General features: G+C 32.8%; 1 protein-coding gene across 1 annotated transcript in view; it reads right to left on the bottom strand.

The window, feature by feature from the left end:
• Positions 1-13,902, bottom strand: part of LOC118195956 (26S proteasome regulatory subunit 6B) — a 53,547-nt gene that overhangs the window by 19,552 nt on the left and 20,093 nt on the right. Inside the window, exon 4 of the mRNA XM_085813708.1 lies at positions 12,641-12,787. Within this exon, the coding sequence (XP_085669834.1) occupies positions 12,641-12,787 (147 nt within the window). The remainder of the gene's footprint in view (positions 1-12,640; positions 12,788-13,902) is intronic.

Here is a 13,902-nt window from a genome sequence, read left to right as displayed (position 1 = left end):
CTTTCAATGTAAGTTGTTTAAGTTGCTTCGTTTTTTATGTGATAATACATTCTCTTTAATTTTATAAACAGACATAATTTCTTGTTCAGTTACAAAGTTCCGCTGTTCAAGTCCTATTATTGCTGTGTCGAGAATACCGACTAATTTGTCAATCGAAATTTTTTCGTTTTCAATAAACTCTGTCACTTTCTTCGCTATGGGAAGTGAATTATAATGAGGAGGCATTTGATTTAAATCATATCAAAGATGGAGTACATCGAGATGAAATACTACATTGAGTAAGCAATTATAAGCCAAATAAAATAAAAACATCTGCCCTTAAGATAAGGATAGTGCTGACAGATCAACTTCCAATTCATTGCACGCCCCCACCCAGAGTTAAAGATAAACAAAGTTTAGATAAACAAACATTAAAGTTTAGATAAACAAAGGATATGCCTTTATCCATTTTTTGCAGCAATTCCACTTTTTGTTTAATGGACTCTGAAAGATACTTTCGCTTTGTATATCCTTTACATATTAGGAAATATATATCGGAAATTCTATTTGACATAATCGAAAGTTCAAGCTTACTTTTATAAAATTGCTCTAACAGTCTGCAAAAAAATAATAATCTGGATCCAATTCGAAGATTAAGGAACAACACAATCTGCAACATTAATTGAAATAGATAATTAGATAATTTTAGCTTAGCTTATCCCGTCCATTATACATTAAACACGCATTCGTAAATGTATTTTGCGCATGCGCACACACAAATTCGCAGTAGTAAAGGTCTTACGAGCATGCGTCAACGCAATGCATGCGCGTAAGACCTTTACAGGATTTCAGGTTGGCGGATTTTCGTTATTTGACGCATGCGCAGAAAGTTTGTAGCTTTGAGGTCCGGATTATGGGTGTCCGAATTAACGACTTTTGACTGTATTAGATACATTTAATTAAATTATTATACACATTATTGCAATAACTTATTATATGCATTAAATTAATATTAAATATATAAATTGATTATATTATTCATTATATTATATGTACACAGCATCAAGGTTTGCAGATTTCGCCTTATGCAAAGATTTCCGGTTTCGGATTCCGGTGTTAGAATCACTGTTGCTGCAAAATTTCAACAGCTTTTCTTTATTTTTTCGTATATCATACACAATCATGTTGCAATTCCATACGATTCTGCTATAAACCGAGAAGTAGCACCTGCCTCCATCTTTTGCAGAATTTGCATTACTGTCAATGCAACGTGTTTACGTTTTTCAATGTCGCAAGCAGCAAAATCATGAGTGTGTTTCTTATCTGTAATTGTATTTAAAAGGGCTGAAATTTAAAATATTCTTAATTTATCCACAAAATATCCGTATAAAAAAATGGCAGCACTAAATAATCTCGTGAAATAACAAAGCTCAGAAAATACAACAACGTGAATCGTGAACTTGAAAGAAGAGTTAAGTGAATCGTCTGCTTTTTTACCTCGATGCAGATTAGAGGGGAAAAAACTTTTATCATGATGTCAGTAATTTGGTATTTATGACTCATGATTATTCAGTAAGTATTTTTTCTTCGATATTTTATATCCAATGTTGCGGTTTCCGGAACCTATTAACTGAATGTTTATATTTTGAAAAGCAACGCGGATTGCGGGAGTTAGCGGATTGCAGGTTGGCAGATTTTCGTTATTTGACTGTATAACTAAATAAAAAAAAGGTGTGATAATGGAAAATGGTGATCCATTTTTCATTCATCTCTTTACTGAATTTTTTGTATAATCATGATATTGCAATAAAATAATATGCCATTTAACTGTCTCCCTAATTTTAAAACATTCAAAGTTAGCAGATCACTGCACCTTCACTTCACGAAATATATATTCTAAATTTACTATTTCAAAGTTTAATAGCAATTACTCAACAAATTCAACTACACTCAAAATTTTGCCAACCAGTCATCTGCCAATTATTCGACAACCATTTTCAAGAAACAAAAACTTTTGCCAAAGAGTGTGATGAAGCATTACCAATAAAAAACTATGACATCATAACACTCATAAAATTTTTATCTTGGGTTTATGTAACCCCAGTGAATCTTCATCTTTGATAAACCATTTTAAATTACCACTGACTTTTAAATACTGATGACTTAATATATTAAAGTTTTAATCAACAATATAATTTTGCAAATTCTGATACAAAGGTGCACACTTAAAACACTTGAAAATTGTGGACTTTTAGCATAACAGTGAAATAAAAAACACAGCTGAAATATGAGAATATCACTTAAGATTCATATTAAAAAGAATTTACTTGATACTAACTTCATAAACATGACTCTTTTGTTGCTTTTTTAATAGCCTTTAGAAATTTTTGGCTGAAAAATATCTTTAAACTTCCATTGGAATGACTCTGTCAACATTCACAGTTACCAGAAATATGCATATGTATTATATTTTGGCATACTTCCATTTGGAAACATTCTTGTTTCATTCATACACAGCCTTTCTTTAGTACATATTTACACACATAATCTAGTTTCTATGTTATGTTTTTTTTTTTTTTTTTTAATTAGCATAATTTTACATTCAGTTTTAATTTACTGTATAGTCTAGCATATAATGTGCACTTTTAGTAAAAGGGAGAGAGGTAAGAGATCTATTTTTATCGGTGTGCATTATAAGTAGTAATGGGCAACTTCGGTACTTTCTTGTACCCGGTACGAGAGTAACGGGTACAGACAAGAACCTGGTACAAAATACCCGTTACTCAAGTAACCGTTACTTTGAAAAGTACCGAAAACCGATTTCAAGTACCGAGTACCCAAGTAACGATTTGGAGTACCGAAGTAACGAAATACCGGAGTAATGGTTTGCTGTACCGGAGTACCCTAGTAACGGTTCACTGTACCGAAGTACCCTAGTAACAGTTTGCTGTACCGGAGTACCCTAGTAATGATTTGGAGTACCAAAGTACCCTAGTAACGATTTGGAGTACCGAAATACGCAGCTAACGATTTTGCGTACTGAAGAAACCCGATAGGATGCAGTTTCCTAAGTAAATATCAGAAATTTAATGATCAATCTGTTTTAACATGGTATTTTTTATTTATACGGATAAATAACACACCACAGAAGTTGTTTAATACCTTCAATTCGATAGTAAAGGGCATAGGGGTGCGTAGGGTCTAGAAATTAAAATAATCACAAACCTTTATCCCACTTATAGATAAGATAATGACCTTCAGTACCGCTGCGAAATAAAATTTATTCAAGCTACCAAATTTTAAAAAAGATAATTCTCTTATTCTCGACTCTCCCCTATACATATTAAAAATTCTGAATAAAAAATTAAGATAATTTAAACATTAAATATAACATAAATGACCTTGTGTGTTTAATTGTACAATACTGGCATAAAATAAAATTTACACATTTATTCATATACACATGGTTGAAGAGCTTTTCCACAAAAAGTTTATACTGTTCCTTTTTAAATTACATTTAGGTTTATTTTGAGTTAAATTTGTACTTTTGGAGATTTGGCACCGTACAATAAACAACAAAATGATTAGAAATATTTTTAAAAACAAAAAATATGATTTTAAAAAATGCATAAACATTTTGAATTACCAAAAGCACTAGAAAATGAGGTATGTTTTGAAAAGTGAGATAATGTAATATATTTGTATGTACTACAGTAATAAGTAAATTTCAGCAAAATGGTTAAAAATATTTTTAAAAACGCACAATATGATTTTAAAAGGCACATTCAATATAACAATTTTGAATTGAAGATTAGAAAAAAACACTAGAAAATAAGATAGCAAAGGGTTTAAAACTGTGAGAGCTCAATACCTGGATGCAGTAAATGCTGTAAACACAAAAATGCAACAGAATGGTAAAAAATATTTTTAAAACTCAAATTACAGCCAAAGCGCATTCGACATAAGAATTTTGAGTGAAAGATTATTAAAAACACTAGGAAGTAAGGCAGCATGTCTTTAAAGCTTACGAGAACGTAATATCTGTATGCTGTAACAGCAAAAAGCAACAAAAATATTTGTAAAATTGCATTATATGAATTCAATAAGTACATTCGATATAAAGATTTTAATTAAAGATGATTTAAACACTAGAAAATAAGATAGCATGCTTTCAACTATATGAGAACTTAACATATGTGAGTACAGCTAAGTAAATAATAGAACTGTATAACTTTATATTATATTAATAATCTAAATACAATTTCAAAATAATATTTTTTAAGAAATTGACATTTGAATGAAGTAATATTTCATTTAATTAAAACAAATAAAACTTTGATAGGCTGTGCAAAACGTTATAAAAGTATCAAATTTTTTTAACTTTATGGAAATTTTAGGCATTTAATTCCTTCTATTTTTTTTATAAAGACCACTTAAAATATGTAACGAAAAATTAAGCATAAAAAAATTGACTCCCAGAAACAGTTTTGAAAATGATGCAGCGAAAATAAACATAGAAATAAACATTTTAAGCTGAACTTAGGTTGGAATTTTAAGAAGGTCAACAAATGATTAAATATTATAATTGTAATGTAAGAAAATTAGTTGTTTCAACTTTTGTCCACTCAAACGGTTTCGTCGATCATTCAGTATTAATCCAGCTTTAGAGAACACCCTTTTGCATGGCACTGAAGCAGCCACAAGGCCTAATTTTCATACAAAATAGGAAATACATTTTTATTCTTTTCCCACCACTCCAGTGGATCAGATTTTCTGGAAAGAATGGGCTCTTGCAGGTATCTTTTCACTTCTGCCGCAGCTTTGTCGATCGCCGCGTCTGCTGCGGGAGCTGATGAAGTTCGAGAGTCTTTAACTTTACTCTCAAACTCGAACCAAACCGATGATTCATCTATCTCTTCATCATCCCCTTCCACATACTCAACAAGATTATGGGTAGTTTGTGCAACTACCGATAACTCGCAGATAATATCACTTTCAATTTTTTTGGCGACATCACATTTGAGCCCCAATTTTTTTATTCAGTGGTCAAGGAAAGCGGCTTGAGCAATGTCTTCTCTTGAATTGATAGTTGTAAATCTATTACCCAATTCACGTTGTAGTACTAGTACCACATTTTGTACTTGTTCATTAACACTTTTACTAAGCAGATTTTCACAGATTTTTTTAAGTCCGCCGATTAATACAGGCGCAATAGATGCTTTTCCGAAAGTATTTTTCTGAACTCAACTCACAAGTCACCTTTTCAAAAGGTTTCAAAACGTCACAAAGATGTTGGACACTTTCCCATTCTGGCACATCAAGAGCCTCTGGGGGGGTTGTGGGGGTTGTTCAAACCCATTGTAGAACGAACAGCGTCTTTCAGTTCAAGGAAATGTTTTACCATATAAAACGTGCTGTTCCAACGAGTCTTCACATTTAAGATGACTATTAAGTCTTTTCTCTCCTCGCTAGAAGCACAGATATTTTGGCAGATTTTTTGCAGCGATATTACTTCTCCTGTAAACTATCGCAATATCCCTAATTTTCGTTAGAAGGTCGTTAACCTCATTTAGAGAATTTGTGACAGCCAAATTGAGAGAATGTGCAATGCATCCTAAATGTTTTGACTTTAGTTTGCTGTCGACAGCGTTAATCATATTTTTGGCATTGTCAGTCACTATTAAAGACACTTTTTCCATCGGAAAATATGGTTGGCAAATGTGTATGATATTTTCTGCAATATTTTTGGCTGAATGACATTCATCAAAAATTGAGCAGTCAATCAGTACCGTTTTTCTTTGCATGTGTTTGTCAATGAAATGGCCTGCCACGGCCATGTAACTTTCAGCCTTATGGTTGCTCCAACAGTCTACAGTCAGATATTTTGTACAACACTAAGAACGTTTTGTAACTATTCTTTTTTTCTTCATAAGCAGCAGGAAGAAAGGATTTAGAAACCGTTTTCCGTGAAGGTAAGGAATAGGTTGGATTCAAAGCCTTTGAGTATTCTCGGAATCCCTCATTTTCTACGATACTTATTGGTTGTAAATCCTTATATACCATTTCGATCAGTGCGCGATCGATTACTTTTTTTTTATGTACATCCATCGTATTTCTCTGGACAAACTGCATTATGCTGGACTGGGATTTTTGTGAAAATACACCAACAATATCACAAGCACTGTTGTCTACCGTAAGTTGAGTAGTCTGCTGGGATGTGCATGGTTGCCCACCATCTGCAGGGCTAGTGACGACAGAACGGGCTGGAGCGGCATCAATATCATCAACATCTTGATTCGGCAAAGCGCGTTTCTCATGCAGATTTACACAAGGATGCTTCCTTTGCAAATGTTTTTTTTAATTTCCTGTTGAACCACCTTCGATGGATAAAAGGTCTTTACAAATGTCACACATAACTTTTTCGTCTTCATTAGTATAGGAAAAGTGCTGCCAAACCAAGCTGAATTTCCTTTTCTTACTAGACATTTTGTAATTCTTTTTTTTTTTTTTTTTTTTTTTTTTTTTTTTTTTTCTAAGGCGTAAGAAACTGATAGAGATTAAGCAATTCTATAACGTACCGATACTCACCAGTACGAGACAAGAATGAATCTTATGGGAAAAGTGACGAAGTTGGGAGATGGTCATCAGCATCGTCAGATAAGCATAAAAAAAATTCTATTAATGACTTCCGCTGTTCACTCCAGCTGCAAATTCTAAAATCAGCACTACGCTGTGAAAAGGGTGTAAGTGCAATATCGCCTAATGATTCTATTAATCAGGCATGAAATAGCAAAAAAATGCAAAGGAAAAAATGGGAGGGACATGTATGTTTACATAAACATGTCCAGATAACTTCCGTTGTTCCATTCGATAGTTTTCCCCCCCTCAAATAAGCTCCAGAGGGAGTAAAAAAAAAAAAAAAAAAAAAAGTAGATTTGGACTGCCAGGTCAAAGTTTACCTCTCTTTCTATCGGAGGAGCGTCGACACGTCCTGGGGGGTAAAGCAGGCGTTGACAATCCTGCGTTAGGCACATGACCTGGGTTTAGTTTTTGGTGAGATGAAAATCTGTTTTAAGAAGGGAGAAGAATTATCATAAGTGGGTCAGTTATCTTTGTTCTTTCATTAGAAAAGTTTAAAATTGCGTCGGCATTTTATGTTGATTGGCTTAGTGATCCACTAGATGCTGTGACATTTTCTGAAGTAGGTACAGCGGGATAAAAAAGGATCATATTTATTTAAAAAGGTTCATATGATTTACGTTGCCCTATTAAGCAAGCAAACGAAAAATATTTTTCATGATTTATGCTAAAAAGTTGTTGAGGAAAAGGAAGTAATCTAGTTGGTAGTTGATTCCATTCACCATTCCAACAACAGCAACTTACCAAATCGATCATTTCAGATCCACGCAGTTTTTCTCCTACAAACGATGAAAAGTTAAAACATGCATGCACAATTCGGATTGCAAATCATCTAGCGCTCCCCTCCTTTTCCCTCCTGATTATACCGACTCCAATCACAAGCGAGCAATGCCGGCAACAGTGACTCCAACTGCTACTATTCCCCCCACACACACACACACACAACGAATGGCCTTTCGAAAAATTTCCACTATTTCACACTCGTCCTCCCGCGCACACAAAGGCAATTAATTATACTACCTCAAACTCTAGTCTCCGTGACGAACGGAACCCCCATTTCACGTTTGCCATTCGATGCCCTATTTCAAGGTCATTCATGGACACAAGGAGCGCATATCACCCTTTCGCAAATACAACCGGATAATACTGTCCTCGTACCAAAACCGAAGTGAGCTGAACCCTCATCGATCCTCCAGTAACGAATACGGAAATACCAAGAAGAGACGCATATTTTCGTTACAAAGTAGCGAATACCGAAAAGCACCCGTTTCGGTACAGAAGTAACGAATACCGAAAAGCAAGGTTCTTTAATATACTAAGGTTAGGCCAGGAACGGAAAAAGCGTGCCATTGGTTGCTGGTAGTGACGTCACCCGGGAGACAAGACGCATCGGCCCACGCTTCTGCTACATGATTTTGGTAATGGAAAAAATGTAAACTAAAGCAAAATGATCATTTTATATGTGGTAGATACACCGTAAATACCGGGTATATACTTTCTGATTAAGTATTTTGTTAAAGAAAATGTTTATTTTATGCACAGAATTCGTACGAATGCTGAAAATAATTGTAAACATTAAATTCTTTTTGTAAAGGAAAGCATTAGAAAATGAAAAACGTAATTTAAGTTAATTAAGGGAAATAAATATTGTAAAAAAGTAATATTTTCAATATATTTTCGTAGTATTGTTTGCACTAAATAAATCTTGTTGAACAGAATGCATGATGGCATAACTGCTAAGACCATGGCAAAAACATAATCAAAAAGTATTATTCTATTTATTTTCATTGCTCATGCACTTTTTTTAAATACAAATGAACTTTGACATTCCATGAGAAATATATGATCGTGATTTTCAGTTTAAATTACTAATCTCAAGCAAAAATATATATAAAGAGATTTGACTTAACAAATTCATATTTAAATACCATAAAATTCTACAAATGTCTTAATATCCGTCATTATACTTTTAAATAGTATACTTATCACATTCTTTTTAAAGTGAAAATGCACTTCATACTGATTCACTTCAGATTTTAGCAGAAGTGCGTATATTTTCAGTATAATCTAAAAGTACTCTTATAATCCCTTCACTCCCAAGATTTCTATATAACATTTATCCTGACGTGATTATTTGCTGTAGCAAATAATCTTCGATATTGGCATCCTGTTCTTCCTTCCATACATTAAAAATGGAACAATTAAAATACATTTTCTTATACATATACGCACAATAATAATAATAATAAACTTGCTCTACATCTTAGTTTCGGCCCACCAGCGGCCGCGCGGTAAAGTCGCTGAACACTGGTAGTTCGGTTCGAATCCCGCGAACGGGCTGGCTGCATGGGTGTTTTCGTGGTTTTCCTCATGTGTAACGTGTATACGAGCCAGTTTCCCTGAGAAAGTCCTCCACGAAGGCATCACAAAGCAGATAGCCCTAGTGTGCTTTGCCATAATTAAATACACCACCACATCTTAATTTCAATTCAGCCTGTACAGAAATTAAATATGTTTAATTACTAATGTATTTTTATCAGGTTGTTTCTTAAAACACTTTTGTTATACTCGAAATATGCGTTCAATATTGAATTATTTTTCTTTCTCTTATAATTAAAAACAAGTTATATGGAATCAAAATTAAAACATATGCAGCAGTTAAATAACACTGAACAGAATATCTTACTTACTCTTTCGCTATTTGTATTGTAGTATTATACACAGATTTGTTTTCCTTCAGGTTCAAGCATGTGTAAGTTATATCAATTAAATTACATCACACATACCCGTATGCATCAGTTAAATAACACTGAAGGAAATATGTCACTTACTCATTCGATGTTTGCATCATAGTGTGGTCGAGAAATTGTTCTTTCCTCACGGTGAGGCATGTATCAGTTTACTTAGTTCGCAAAGCTTAACCCAGACGCTGCTTCAATACATAGAATTACGTTTGGGATGTAAAGAAAGTAACCAAAACATGTGAATGAAGTTGGATACGCGAATTTATTAACTAATCATTCAGGTACTCAGTATTGGTAAACATGACACTGAGTTTAAATATCTCACTACGATGTAAGTCTCATACACAAAATGAAGATTATGATAAAAAATGATTTAAAATGAGAAATTTTTCAATTTAAATGTAAAATAGGAGTAAAATGAAAAATAAATGTAAAATTACATCACAGTTATGTATGAAAACTACATAACTTCATTAAAAAAATAGTTATTTTATCTGGTTGTAAAGAGCGTTTTCCGCTAAAAAACGTATTAACGTGTATAATTCTGACACAACGCTATAGCACAATTTGCCACTTCCGCCTAGGTATAATAGCAAATTAACAACACAAATCAAATCAAACTGTTAAACGTTGTTAATGCAACGAAAGTAAACAAACGCCAAGAACTATCGCTGTCACCCACATGACGTCATGCGTATGTGGCTTAACTTTCTCCCTGCACTGCGCATCGCTCTTGGGCCCCCCTGACCGAAAAGTACCCGTTTTGGTACAGAAGTAACGAATACCGAAAAGTACCCGTTTCAGTACAGAAGTAACGAATACCGAAAAGTGCCCGTTTCGGTACAGAAGTAACGAATACCGAAAAGTACCGGTACTTGGATGTACCGATTTTCAGTACTGTTACAACTAAGTACCCGTTACAAAATACCCGGTTTGGTAGTACTAACTCATCACTAATTATAAGGTGGTTATAAAAATGATAGATTTAATAATGACGAAAACATGAGCATAAAAATGTTAGATTCCTACATGTGCCTAAAAGAAAAGACATACCTTACGAGCTTAAAAGTTTTTATTTTCGGATAATATAAAAAGTTCATCAAATTCATCATCCGTTACAAAGTCATGCACATCATCAAATTCTAAAATTCTAAAGGTTGAACTAATGGCGTTAATGCACCCGGAAGAATTGCCATGTCTGTACTACAGTCTTTCAACAATTTCTTTATATTATTTCTCAGCATGTCCCAAGCTAAATGATTTTCTGGGTTCGTTAAGGCAACAGGATGCTTTTGCCAAAAAATTCTTATGTACAATTTCACACCATTTTCATCTGACCATCCTCTCTCATCAACATGAATGAAAACACCATCTGGAAAATTACATTTCGGCACTGTCTTTCTTTTAAAAATAACCATGGGTTTTAATTTTATGTCATCCACTAAGCAGGAAAGCACTACGTTGAAATGAGACTTTTTGTAACCTCATTTTACTTCCTTATCCGAAGTAAAAAGGAAGTATTGTAATCGTGGAAAGTTTCAGGCATCATATTTTAATGAAAACATCCATTTTGACCGCTATCGAATGCAATTTAACGATGTTTTTGTGTGACATCTGTACATAAAGACAGAATAAAAGACTCTTCCCCCCCCCAATAAAATATAAAACTGATTTAAAACGGAATTCTGAAGAGAATTTTTCGTGGCATCTGTACGTATGTATGTATGTACGTACCTACATACATATCTCGCTTAACTCAAAAACAAGTAGCCTCAGAATGTTGAAATTTAGTATATAGGACTGATATAATATGTAGATAGGCACCTCATAGTTTGTTTGCAATCGATCGCAAGTTTCTATACTCTTATATGTTTGTAAACTGTGCATTTTTTGCTTTCAAATTGATTGAATTATGATGCTTTTATCTTCCTGTTAAGGAAATTTGCAAGCAATATTTGTAGAATTATCAACAATTTAAGAGCTGTTTAAGTGTGGTTAAGCCTAATTTTTAAACAATATGGTGGACATATTTGTTTACATTTGAAACAGTACAATAGTAGATTTGTTGCCAATCTAGAGAGACTAAGTTTCGCAACAACAAAGATAATGCCTTCTTTTACTAATGCAGATTAAATCATGCTTAATGAATTCTGGAATTTATTCGAGGTAATAAGTGTTTAAGATTTACTTCGGAATTTTTAATACAGATATTTTGAGTTCTTATGTATTTTTGCTTTGTCGTGAAGTGAGAACTGAATTAATTGAATGAGAAATACTGAATAATATGTGAAAAACTGTTCCTTTTTTGTTATTTGTTATACGAACACTGCATTCATAATTAGTTTCCATATTCAGAATTTCTTCAATCGCATTCATTTAGAAAATGTCTGATCACAAAAAATCTCGGTGGTTTTTTTGAACTGAAAAAAAAATTTTGTTGAACTTGAAATTACAGTTCACATTAGGTATTACCCAGTACAGATTATTTTCTATGATGTTTTTTGCAGAATTATTCTGCTTGTTTCCAATTTCTTTTACTCACTTGTTATACAACAAGAAAATCTAAAGATGAAATTAAAAATGCTTCCATTGCTACAATTCATCTCATGATAGAATATGTCTTTTCTAAAATATGCTTACAATTATTACAAAAGTATAAATTTTGTAATTACATTACAAAAGTTACAAACATTACATTACAAACATTATATTACAAAAAGTATAATTCTGTGTTATATTACAAAAGTATACAATTACAAAAGTATAAATTTTAAAAGAATAAATTAATTCATAATTCCTATAAAAACAGCCTTTTACTCAAGCACACACACATACATAAATTGCATCAATTAAAAAAAAAATGTGTTTCTTGTTGATTGATGTTTTCAAACACCTCACTAAAATAAGAGAAAATTTGACATTACCAAATAAGAAGTGATTTAATTTTTTTCTTATAATTATAGCATTTACCAAATGTTTCTAAAAAACAAAAAATAAATAAACACATAACTAAAGCCTAGTATAAGCAAATAAAAACTTGTTATTTATTGAAGAAAATCGCTAAAAACACTGTTCCCAGTAATTTTATATAAATGCACTTTTTCCAAAACAGATATTACATTATTTTTGAAAAATTCCTTCAACTAAGTCTGGGGCTGAATCTGGCTGGCAACTATGGATCACATAGAATTAAATAATAATATAAAACACACACACAGAAAGAATATGGCAAATTAAGTTTAATAGTATACATGACATTACAAAATGAATTATTATACCTGCACGCAACATCGATATACTGCTATCTGCTTCTGGAGGGAGGACATCAACTAAAGCATTGCTGTGTTTGTGGAGAGCAACACTTGAACTGGGCTTTAATAACTCCCTGTCAATTGTGGAGAGGATACGAACATAATAATTAGAACCTAAATGAGAAAAAAATAAGATTTAAGCATTAAAATACAACAATCTGGCTAATAAAAGTTAAAAAAAAAAAAAAAAACTACTTTAAAGACAAAAACAATAATTTGAGCATTTAATAATTATCTGGCAATATTGAAACTTCACTCATGGGGAAAATATATGCTTTCAGTGGTAACACAAATGCATACATATCTAAATTACAATTCACCTATTGTGAATGAAATGCATGCCTGTATTATACATTTGAATAGTGAAACATGATATGCAAGTATTTTGGGTTCAAATTTTTTTTAAAAAGTCCATCCTAACAATGTTCTCTTATAATGGTAAATCTAGAGTAGTTTCTTGCTGAATCAAATACTTTCACTGCCATCACTTTCGAATTCTGAAGTGCTGCATACACAACTATCAACCCTCATCTTTTTTCTATATGGATCAACCACCTAAGTTTTACATGCTTTTACAAAGATTTAGTGCCCTGTAACTTATATGTCACATTCACTATACGTTCATCTGATACTTTGCCATTGAATTATCTCAGTCTGATAAATGCCCTCCTAGTGCATGCTTGCCAACCTATGACACTAAAAAATCAGGAGATTTTTTTAAGAAATCGATATTATTGCTTCCATCCATAGAGAGGCAGAACAGAGCTGTTTTAATGCAATCAATAACTGAAGATTTATTTTTCAAACCCATTTCTTTAACAATTGCACTTGTTTTGATTCGGCTAATCTTTGGAATATGGTAACAGGTAGCTTGGCAACATTTTGGTAAGGCGATAAAGGTTACTAGTTAGGACTTTAGCAGTGTACATGGATAAAGTTAAGAGTGTGCGCAATGCCATTTTTGTGCAATTCTGGGATGTTTTTTTAAACGAAAATAGGTCGACATGTACATGGATGATACCGTGTATGTGCAGTTCTTAAAAATGCAGCAAGCAGTGGACAATTCTGCACTTTCTCCCAATTTCACACCTAATCTTCGTCATGATTAAGCACTTTTGTTCCATAAAAGTTCTAGCATAAGCGTAATACAGCTAGCAGATTGTTGGAAAAAAATGTTCAGCAAAAAAAAAAAAAAATACCTTTACTTTGTGAAAACAAAATGGCGTCCA

The sequence above is a fragment of the Stegodyphus dumicola genome, chromosome 3 (assembly GCF_044657685.1).
Source record: "Stegodyphus dumicola isolate Sdum_Otavi_A_Nest chromosome 3, ASM4465768v1".
Lineage (NCBI taxonomy): Eukaryota > Metazoa > Arthropoda > Arachnida > Araneae > Eresidae > Stegodyphus > Stegodyphus dumicola.
This window is presented reverse-complemented; position numbering and strand designations above follow the sequence as displayed.